This window comes from Sinocyclocheilus rhinocerous, unplaced genomic scaffold, assembly GCF_001515625.1.
Source record: "Sinocyclocheilus rhinocerous isolate Xijiao unplaced genomic scaffold, SAMN03320098_v1.1 scaffold433, whole genome shotgun sequence".
NCBI lineage: Eukaryota > Metazoa > Chordata > Actinopteri > Cypriniformes > Cyprinidae > Sinocyclocheilus > Sinocyclocheilus rhinocerous.
Window position 1 is genome coordinate 1,347,001 of NW_015627897.1, and position 12,222 is coordinate 1,359,222.

At 35.1% G+C, this 12,222-nt stretch overlaps 1 protein-coding gene across 2 annotated transcripts in view; it reads left to right on the forward strand.

The window, feature by feature from the left end:
- The window catches only part of LOC107737001 (abhydrolase domain-containing protein 2-A), a 35,057-nt gene that overhangs the window by 9,544 nt on the left and 13,291 nt on the right, over positions 1–12,222 (forward strand). The window contains exons 1-3 of one of the 2 annotated variants that reach the window (XM_016548391.1): positions 4,410–4,713; positions 7,825–7,914; positions 8,089–8,304. In XM_016548391.1, the coding sequence (XP_016403877.1) occupies positions 8,096–8,304 (209 nt within the window). In that variant the 5' untranslated portion in view covers positions 4,410–4,713; positions 7,825–7,914; positions 8,089–8,095. Of the gene's footprint in view, positions 1–4,409; positions 4,714–7,824; positions 7,915–8,088; positions 8,305–12,222 lie in introns of those variants that run through there. The other variant, XM_016548392.1, reaches the window with a different exon arrangement.

Sequence of the window (12,222 nt, forward strand, 5' to 3'; positions counted from 1 at the left end):
AATGGAAAACAGGTGATCGCCTGGCATTATGATAAACTCTCTTTGAAGGAAGTTCTCATGTCTTTTTAACCTCCCAGAATAGATAAAAACTCGCAATTGTGAGAGAAAAGTCAGAATTGCATGTTCAGAATCACAATTCTGACTTGAACCTTCCACAGCACACAAAGAATTTGTGTCCTACTCCTGAACAACAATGTGATTGGTGTGCTAGCCGACAGATTGTGCTCTCTTCTAGAAGGACTGTTGAGGTTGAACCTGAGTAGAAACCGAATCTCATTCCTGAGTGAAGGATTTTCACAGGGTCTCGGCTCCCTACGAGATCCGTCACTCGCTGAGAACCGATTGACCAGCTTGGACAGCAGTTGTTTCATCCACTTTGACACCCTCCAAAAATTCAACCTTAGCCATGATGCTATCAAGATCATCAAGATGAGGACGTTTGGGTCCATGAGTACCATACACCAGCTACAACTCAAAAATGGTATTACTGTCGGGGCTGGAAATGGAGTGGATATGTTTGCCTTTGCCATTGACCCGTCTTGCTCTACTGGACCTCACCAACAACAAACTCTCCACAATTCAGTTCAAGAGCTTCCTGAGACTCAACATGTACAGCACAGCACTCACATAATGCTCCATGAAAATCTGTGGTATTGCGACTGCGATTTGTAATGTCAAGCGGCTCTTCCTGGACAACTACGACAACCTCACCTGTGTGAATTTGGACGAAAGTGACAGAAACTACACAATGGTAACTGTCCTGGTCATCACTGTTGTGGCTGCCATCGTCATGGTGGAGAAAAAAAGGGGAAAAAAAGAACAAAGCATTGGAAGGAAGTTGGCGAGTTGTTGTGCGCATTCCAAGACTAAACCAATGCAGATAATGTAAAAAGGAACATTAATCTTGCATTATACTTGTATGATATTATGCTTTAGGTCAGGCATATTCAAATGGCGGATCGCGGTCTGAGTCCGAATTTATTTAACGATTCAGCCACTGATTTGCCAGAGGTATCGTTAGGAAATGCTACAAGTAAAGAAATCGTATGCTTTGCGTGGAGGGTAAACACGCTACTGGGTGCGAACACCGCGTTGCCCAACTCATAAGCGCTGCCATTGTTGCATATGAGAAACATCAAACGGCAAACAAAACAAAAGCGTGATGAAACCATGCTACTTGTTTGAGCTGCACAGCATGGACCATTTATGAGCTCGGACCAATAATTGAGCTCAGTGCAAGCAAAGCGGTTTACCAATCTCAGAACAGGATTACTAGTTGGGAACCAATGTTGGTGTTGCAACACTAGGGCCTTTCACACCGCTTTAGTTCCAGAACTAAATGTACAGTACTAAAGTACTGGGAACCAAAAAGTGGGTAGTTCCACAATTAATTCTGGTACTATGAAAAGGTTCCCGCAGTGCGAAAGGCCCTACTGTTACTGCACAGCGCTGCGAGATCCAGTGAGAAGCGTTTGAACTCACCGCAGAATGAATAAATTCGCTGTGAGATCTATTGAGAATAATTCAAATTCTGCAAAATTCTAACTGTAACCGTGGTGTTGAAGCAGAAATTACATTATTAATTTCAAGGTTTGTACAACCTTTTGAGAGAGAAATTCAAACACTTTTCAATGACTCAAGTATTCCACACATCTATTTCCAGCACTTTAACGCTCCAATTTAAATGCTATTTTTAATGGGATGACCAAAATATAGTTTTGTGGTAAACAAACACTTATGTAAAATTTAAAAATACACCAAATTACCATTTTAACCAGTAGATGGCAGCAGATGAGCTCTTATTGGCTTATTAGTCATTCATTTCTACTTTTTGCTTTATATTTTGAAATTATAAAATCATTATTATAAAATATCTACTCATCAAGAAATGAAATATTGTCAAAGTTTTGAACTTTAAGTTAGAAAAGTTACAAAGCACCAAACTTTTCTTTAATTTGCGACTGAATCAAACATCAAGAGTGTTTCTTTTATAATCACTGAAGTTGTCTGTCAGTTCTGTGTAAAACTTTAGAAGAATAATGGTAGAGTATATTCATTTTCTTTATATAAATATTAGATTTTGCACACGTTACTGTTGTTAATAAAAGTATATTTTCCATGTCCCAATGTGATTACCAAGAAATAATCATTCCACCGAATGGGTGCCATTTCTATCCCCAGAACATTATAGGTACAAACATTCTACATGCATAAAAATTAACTATAAAATACATTTTATTATTAAGCAAAGTGTCCTGCACATTAATCTAACTGCAAATTTAAAATATATAATTTTTTTTTTATATTAAAAACTACCTAAATCACTGAAAATATAGCATTTGTACATGTCCCCAGTGCCTAACGCTACATTTTAACATGAAATATGTTTAAAATCCTTCAGAAATTATTTTTATTTAGCATTTTTGTGTACCTCCACATCCCATCTGTGCTTTAAATACATTTATTTCAAAATAAATGTATAATATTTTGGATAAAATACACATTTTAGCCGTGTCCCCAGGTTTTCACTCATTCCTGTTACCCTAATAATCCCCCCTCTAAAACACTGAGAAAATTCCACAAGACCCATTTTCAACATAATATTGCAACATCTGGATCTTCTGAAGGCAATGAAATGACCGAAAGCATGTGGCCTTATTTTCTTTTCTGTATATTTGATGATATTGTAACGGTGGCTGGGAGCATCATTATAAATAAATATACTGTCCTGTTACCTAAATTATTTCTTAGATGTTACTTGTTTATTTTAAAAATACAAATCTTTGGTGAATCACTATAGTTTGCTGAGTATTCTCATAATATTAGCACGTACTCCATGTGGCTAGATTATATTATATTTTATCCTAAAATCTCAATCCTGTTACTTTCAGTCCTGTTACTCATATACTCATTTATCCTATACTTATATATAGTAACTGAATAAAGGTAACAGGAGTGAGTAGTGTCATCAGATTTATTAATGTAAATATTAGGCTACATCCATATTAATCTAGATAAATTTTAAAATGCATCTTTTTCTCAATGTTTTGGCCTTCTATCCAAACTGAGACAATGCTTTTGCCCAGAGAAAACCTATGGTTGTTCCTGCATTGTTGTTTTATATTACATTCCTGCAAGTATGACAGAAAATGTACTTGAAATTTCTGTCCTGTGGCAATTATGTATTAGACTCATATATGGAATGGCGTTTGAGTGTGAGCTGTGCTATAAGAAAACAATATCCACAGAAAAACTGAAAATATATTATTTGTTAAGTTTATTATTTTTAATAGCAATTTTAATTTAATATTTAATATTTATTATTATTTTTTTGTTATTTATATCTTATCTCATAATCCGTCCTCTACCCCTAAACATAACCCTAACAAAAACCTCTGCAGACCACTAGATTTAAATAGAAACATGATTTGGCCTTTTTTTAGTAGTGAGATCAGCTCACTAGTCAATGTGCAACACTTTGACTATATCAGTGCGGGCATTAACACCTCACATGTGTAGTCAAACCTGTATACTAATATAATGGATACTCATTCCTGTTACCCAGTTTCATTCCTGTTACTACATAGTTTTTTCTTTAAAAAATAAAGTTAAACCACTATTTTTTTTAATTAAGTTTGGTCCATAATTTAACCCATTGTTTAATAAATTGCATCATAGAAAATTGATAAACTTGAGGTTTGAGTCACCTTTAAAATAAATAAAATTTGGTTTTGAGACTTTAGTCTTTGCAACTTCAGGGATCTTATCTATGCACAATCAGCTTGTAACACTCCAAAGAGAAAGGAAAACTTGAAATCGCATCATATGACCCCTTTAAGGTTAGTCCGTAATTTATCCCATTGTGTAATAAATTGCATCATAGAAAATGTATTAGCTTCAGCTTTGTGTTGCCTTTAAAATAAAAAAAAGTGGGTTTGTGTACTTTAGAAAAAATGCACCTTGTGTAGATAAATAGTGATTTTTTTAATGATAAAAATAATCTTTTTTGACCATGAAACCAACAATTTCTTTAAAATATACACCATAAGGACTGAGAAAAATGCATCCATCTTCCACTTAAAAATTGTGTAAAAAATTCAATAAAGTTACCCGAGATGGACCAATACATATTTTGAATAGTTAAATAATATGTGTATTACTAGACTAGATTAGATAGTCTTTAAAAAAGATAGATTCTTTTTTTTTTTCGGTGGAATGGCCCTAATATTATTAGTAACTGCAGTAATTTTATGATTAAGTTATCTTTATTTTTAATACCCCACCCCCAGCGCTACCAAATCTTCTTCTGGCGCCACCATCTGTAGAACTTAGTTGCACTGGTGCCACTGATCTCATATGCTAGTCTGGAGCCCTGTAAGCAACAATCTTCCCTTGTGCTCTAATTAATACATGCACGTCTGCTGCTGTAACGTGCGCTCGAAGCGTTGTTATAAAAAGAGGAGGCGGTGCTCCATGACGCAACAGCTTTTATTAGCCAATAGAGAGCGCGATATGTAAATGAGCTCGTGTAAAGCAGGAAGTGCGGTTGCACCTCTGTCTGTCCATAGATGAGACGAGGAGGGAAGAAAATGCTAGAAAGGACCACGGATAATGCAACGCTAAATAAACACACTGTGTCCTAACGACTGAGCACAAATCTACATTTGACCAATACAGGGAAACGGAGCTGTTTGTGATCGATTGGGGAACGAGGTAGGATGTTTTCATCTGCATTGAATCGATGCGTTTTTTTTACTTGTGTATGTGTTGGGGTGTCGTCTCGTTTTCCTGCTTATTCTGATCATCAAAACGCTATTTTGCTATTTTCAACATAACAGCCTGTATTATCATGATAGCCTAGTGTTTTGTCTTAAGTAGAGCTATGTCTTAAGTAGATGTTTGTATATGTGTCACATATACGTAACATTATCCATCACACTAGTATGAGTGTAAATGATGGGCAGATGATTCCTATTCTACCCTGTTGACATCTGCAGTATCGCTTGTTCTCCATAGACATAGATATCCACGCTGTGTATAAACATAATAACCACTGGATATGTCAGTATGTGAGGGTGTTTTGAAGTAAAGGCAGATGCTGGGCCTATTTCTGCAGGAATCATCTGCACACTGTCATGATCATCAAAACACCATCATGAAGTGTGTTTATATTCTTTAATATTACTTGTTGGTATTTAACATATTGATCATTTATTATCATAATCAGTGGGTTGCAATCGTATGTCCAGGTCATTCTTCTGAAAGCTGTCAAGAGGATGTCCAGGTTATTTATATAAATGAAGTCTGTTTTATGTCCATTGAGATATTTGGCACTATTACTTTGATGACAATTAATCAGATTTTATTCCTCCATTCTCATTATTGTAATCCAACCTTGACATTGCTTCTATTATTTTTATTCTTATTACATACTATGGTAGTTTTATTACTCCATTACAGTAAATGAATACTGTTATACAATGATTTTAAAATTGATATAAAGCAATCCAACAAATGCTACCATGATTCATAAGAACTTAAAAATTCATATTTATTATAATCCTAAACAGGGTTAATTATAGTTAAATAAACTAAAACCAGATTTTTTTGTTGTTACTTAAAGGGGTCATATGATGCGATTTCAAGTTTTCCTTTCTCTTTGGAGTGTTACAAGCACAATGCCGGCATTTATGCATTGTATGAACATTATACAAATCCATCTTTCGTGACACTCATGTTTGAAAGTTAATTACCGACCTATTAAGCGTAATCATGTTTCTTGATAAAATAAAACAAAAGTGTATGTAATATATATTTAATTAGATTCCTCAAGATGATTCTTGCTCTCAAATAAATTTGTATGAGATTAGACACTAAATTTAGATTGTCTTGGATTAACTTCATCAGTGAAGTGAATTCTGTTGGCTGTAATTGTTTTGTAATGTACTATTGCATTGATTTCATTAATTCAGATTAATTTCACAAAGCACAAACTCATGGATGGATACAAAAGAAATCCAGTCGTCCTCATTTAATTAGGGGACAAAATTATCATGTAGTCCATTAAACTTCATGCATGTTAAGACCGAAATGAGCATGGTCTCAGGGAATCACGTTGACAGGTGCATTTCCTCACAATTAAAAATTGAAGTCTTCTCTAGTTAGACGGGTTGGATCACGAACACTGCTTTAACATTATCTAATTAAAATCAAGAATTTGATTTTTTATTTCATTTAGCACTCTATAATGATTCTCTTAAACTTCCTCTTTATTTAGAAGCATGAGTCAGATTTAACACTTAAATGCTGTAAATTCTCTAGTCCTCATCTAATACATTAATGTCATGAAGGAACCTTATTGGGATCATTTGAGGAGAGCGTTCAGTGCAACTGCTTATGTGAGTCATAGATGAGTCTTAAAGCGATAGTTCACCCACAAATGAAAATTGTTATTATTTACTCACTCTAATGTTGTTTCAGGCCTATATTTCTGTTTTAAAGAATGTCTTCTGAAGCCATATAATGAGATTGAAATCAATATTCAACAAAAATCTCACTTGACAGCCATGGCAGTGTTATTTTAGTATCACTGAGATATTATAATAGCTTTTATTATTATTTTAAATTAGTTTTTTTATTTTTCATTTTAATTTTAAGTTTTAGTAATTTCATTCTGCAATTTTTATTTTTAATAATTTTAAATTTTTAAATTTCTATATAGTTTTTATAAATTTTTTAGGCCTTGTTTATTATATTTGTTTTAGTGCATAAAGTTAACCGTACGGAGAAAAAAAAAAGTTTGTACGGAAAAGCGCAGCTTAGACATTTTGTTATAAATAACTACTTTGTGTTCCACCAATAAAGTGTGAGAACTGCCGTTTTTGGGTGAAATATTCTTTTAATATGCCACAAGTAGTTAGGTTATTAAAGGTGCCATAGAATGCATTGATACAATATTTTAAATTGTTCTCTGATATCTACATAGAAGGTATGTGGCTTAGGTAAGGGCAAAAAATCTCCAGAAACTGTTTTACATGTCCATTTACAACCCTAGGATTTGTCCCATTGGGTAATTATACTGTATATAAAATGTGGGCATCAGAGAGCCGCTATTAATATGCGGGGCATTGAAACTGCTTTCGAATGCACAATCATTTTTACTTTAACTTTCGAGATTTGCGATCGCACGTGCTCTGTGTAAACTACAGTGGCCGTACTTGCCACATATTTTACAAGATCAGATGCTTGACAGTGTTGCTCAGGATCAAATCATTCGCCATCATCCTCAGTCATCTCTCCTTACTCTGTTTATGTGGTAAGTGAAATCTTATGTACTGTAATGTAACAGGCTACCGCTAGCAAGCAGCTAACCATGTCCCTTTAGTGGCTCGCGTTTTATTTGAATGCACGTTATTTGTTTTCCGTGCCTTTCTGAATACAGACACCAACCCATCCCTGCCCATCACATGCAGGTTCGGCTGGTGGCTGGCATAGAACATGGGCGGGTATATGCAAATGTTGGGGGCATACTATTAGTGATTCCGACTGTAACGTCACAGTCAGTGTTATGTTCTGATTCGCCTATTTTTCAGTGGTCTTTTGCATGCACAAGATTTACATAAGGAGGAAACAATGGTGTTTGAGGCTCACGGTAGGTTATTTCCATGTACAGAACTGTTATTATTCAACTCTGCCGTTTTCCATTCTATGGCACCTTTAATATGGGCTCGGTACTTGACACCGTTAGTATACGTAATCAACCTTATCTGCTCTTATAGTTTCTGTTACGTGTAAGTGTAACCATTCCTTCTTTCCCTTCCTTAGAGAAATTGACCAGATCACTGTGAACCACAGTCCACACCCATAATATCAGAGAATACAAGATCACATTCCAAGACCCATCTAACTTACAAAGTAAGTTACTCTGTTATCAGCTAGCCACTTTATATTTGTCTGACAGAACATTGCAATAGTTTAAACCAGATCTTGCCCATAGATCCTAATGTCAAGTGATTTTCTAGTTTGTGCTTTATTGTATTTTAGTTTACTGAAGCATTTCATCAGTCATCTGTTATTGTTTATTTTCAGCGCAAATATGAACACTCACGAATCTGAGGTGTACACGGTGGCGCCGGAGATGCCGGCGATGTTTGACGGCATGAAGTTGGCGGCGGTGGCCACAGTTCTCTACGTCATCGTCCGGTGTCTAAACTTGAAAAGTCCCACAGCTCCGCCGGATCTCACTTACCAGGATACAACACTCAGCCACTTCCTGCTCAAGTCCTGTCCTATTCTGACCAAAGAGTGAGTACCACACTTCAGTTTATCATTTCACTGCACTTACTGTGTCTACTGAGTAAACCGCATCTCTAGCTTAGAGGCTGTTCCTGAAGCTGCGCTGCTTTTAGCACATGGTTGCTAAGACTAATGCAGGATTCCTAGAATCACTTACATAAATATTCTCAACTGTTCTTTTACTGTTTTTTTTTTTTTTTACAGCAGGGACACAGTAAATTGATTAAAAGTAACAGTAAAGACATTTATAATGTTGCAGATGATTTCTGTTTCAAATGAATGCAGTTCTTTTGAACTTTCTATTAATCAGAGAATCCTGAAAAAATATAGCGGAACTGTTTTCAACTGTTTCAGTGGTCTTGAAAATTACAAGACATGTTTCTGAATGAAATCATCATATTAGAATGATTTCTGAAGGATCATGTGACACTGAAGACTGGAGTAATGATGCTGAAAATTCAGCTTTGTCATCATAGGAATAAATTACATTTAAAAATATATTTAAATAGAAAACAGTTATTTTTAACTGTTAAATGTTTATTTTAACAGTTATCTTTAAATCTTGGTAATACCATGTTTGTTTTGGACATGTATCAAAATATAAAAGCCATTGTTTATGAATATTGTAATCATTCAGTACCACGGTTTGTATCAAAGCATTGTGTATTATTTATAGGATAATTAATATTTTGAACTGGCTCTAATTTTTTATATACTCCGTTTTAGTTTTTAGTAGGGCTGCACGATATATCGAAATTATCGAAATATCGCAAATGTAAATATGCATATCGCAAGGGTGTGCGATATCTGAATCATTTTAATAATAGGCTACTTAAATCAAAACGTTGCTACACACTTTAAGCAATATCGTATCGCATATCGAATATCGCATTTTTGAACAAGGTATCACATCGCATTTTTCTTCAATATCGCACAGCCCTAGTTTTTAGTATTTTTTTTGTATTTTTGTCATTAACGCTTTCTATTTCTTATCTCATTTTTATTATTTTTAATACTTATCTGTGTATCTTTATTTTTATCATTTCTTATTTTTAAGCTTTTTTAACATAAGTTTAATCTAATATTTATATTTTACTTTATTTCAGCTTTTCTATTAGTGAAAAAAATGTACAGTTTTAGTTAACAATAACAACACTGCACTGTACCTCAGTACTTTTTTTTTAATAAAGGTCAGTCCTCAAAAACACGAAATGTACAGGTGCAGCCATCTAAACTATAATGCAAAGTAGGGAAAAGAGAAGACGACATTGTTCCTCTTACAAAATGAGCAATTCTGCATGAGTTCAGTTGTTGTTCAGCTACATTTTAGACACTTCTAAATGAAGTTTGAAAGTGTCAGAATTCACACTTTCTGGTAAAGTGCCATTACCACAGCACAGTGTTTACCATTGCTTTCAAACACAAAGTTTAAACTTTAAAAACACGATAAGGTAATTTTATAGATGAAAATAACCATACAGTCTGTTTCCTGCAATGTGCTATAAAACACATGCCAATCTGTTCATCAGTGGTATTTTGAATGCTGTTTTGTTGAATGCTTTTTGAAACATTCTTGGAAGGTGTTTAATATACAAATTTCTTTCATGAAATGTAGTCATTTCCATGCTCAAACTGCACGACAACAGTTTATGAAAACAGTGAGGTGATGCTTCAGGAGTTTATTGCTTGCTGTAACGACATATGGTTATTATACTGTTTGCACTTGAGGCCAAGACAAAGCATGCCTTTTTAATAACATCTGCAGAAATGTTTATATACCTGTACTGCCATTGTTAAGTGTGTAATACACGTGACTGGCTAATTTATCAAGCCTTTGTTATTCTTGGTTTCAATTCCACATGATGGTTAACGTTCATTTTGTTGTATTAGATCACGATCTGCAATTAAAATGAGAAACATGTCTTCTAGAGGCTGTTTTGCACACATTGACCTCAGAAGTTGCGATATGCATTGCATATGTCTGTTGCACAGTGCGGGTGGGTGTTTCTTTTATAATCCAAAGTGACTCCCTGCTGGTTATGTAATCATTATTTTCCAGTACATCTACTACACTAGGGGCCAAGAGATCAATCGACAAACACAGCCCATTGTCTGTACATCCTTATCTCCTCGGTGGCACAATTAACTTTCCCCATGTTTGTTTTGCTGGAGGATTTTCCAGCAAAACGCCTTTTAAGAAAACAAGCGCTTTGGAGCGTTCAGAGTTTGACGATCTAAAGGTTATTTTGTCAAGCATTGATAATAGTCGCTCATGCCTGTGATGTTGCATTGTGGGTCTGGACTTTGGAGCATTATTAGGCGTGTCACGCCAACGCGGCTCTGCCGCTGCATGCTTCCTTGTTTTTTTTATCTTTTATGCTTGCGGATAACTGCAGCTCAGTCAACAGAGAGGAATGGCTAAAGATGCAGTACAGGGAACAAAAAAAAGCCTGTTTCCAGTCAGTTCTGTTGTTCGTTAAGTAACGCTTAAGCCTCGTTTGTCAACATTCCAGAGATGCACCTGGTTATTTAAAGCGAGTTTGCATTGTGTTGATGTTTGTGTTGCTTAATTTATCTGCTCTAGGGTTTTCTGAACTCAACTCACCTCAAACGACATGTTTTTTTTATGGTAAAGCTCTTTGTGCTGATCCTCTTGTCTTCTTATTTGACCGTGTCATTGTGAGCAGATTAAACCAGGTCGGCTTTCATTCCTTACATCTCATAACCGATATTTTAAGGATAATAACATGTAATAGTCACTGGTGATGTTGCTACGCTTGAGGCTATATCGTGAGAGTATGTTATGTAATACCCAAGGAGGTGTGGAATAGATCACAGTGACAGTGAGAAGGGAAAGAAGGCGTTCAGTGGATTTTGTTTACTGCTGTTTTTAGGCTCACTTTGTGCAAACGAACGTTGTTTAAGTGGTCTGGATGTCTTTAGTTAGCAGAGCAAAGTTGGGCCAAGTGAATGAGGTTATTGTCAGTGAAAATTTTTTTCATGGAATGTTACATCTCAAAATGGACAGTGAATTCTGTGTCAAAACTAGTGCTGTCAAACGATTAATCGCATCCAAAATAAAAGTTTACATAATATATGTGTGCGTACTGTGTATATTTATTATATATATGTATATATAAATACACACACATGCATGTATATATTTTGAAAATATTTACATGTATTTACATGCGCATATATGTATATAATGCATATAATTTATATTATTAATAAATATATTTAATATATAAACATAACATATTTTTCTTAAATATAATACATGCATGTGTGTGTATTTATATATACATAATAAATATACGCAGTACACACGTATTATGTAAACAAACTTTTATTTTGAATGCGATTAATCGCGATAAATCGTTTGACAGCGCTAGTCAAAACAAAGTTGCATCTTCAAACAGTAATATTCTAGAACTTTACCTCACAAAATAGTGATACTCTGTAAAGGTGTCTCAGAGGGTGATATTTCAGAAAGGTACAAATGAAACGGCGCAATTCTAGAAAGTTGCATCTTCAAATAGTGATTTTGTAGAATGTTATACTTAAAACAGTGGAAACCAAGTAGGTAAAGAGTTTTTGATGTCACTATGGGATAGGGTTGTGCCGATAGACGACAGTATCGTGTATCGACGATAGTCAGAGATATCGCCTGTGGCTGATGCCACTGACGATAGCAAGACGATTATTATTAGGGGACAAGCACCGAAGGTGCGTAGTCACCTATTGTGTTTGTCGCGTGTTATAACCAATCACACACGATTATGTTATACTTATGAATGCAATGGCCAATCAGAGGCGTTCAGATGAGTCATCGCTGAAACACCGGAGTTTCGTTGTTCAGTGCGCGCTGACTGAATTCTGACTCACAAATTCTTTCATCATAAACAACAAAGTGCAGAAGTACGT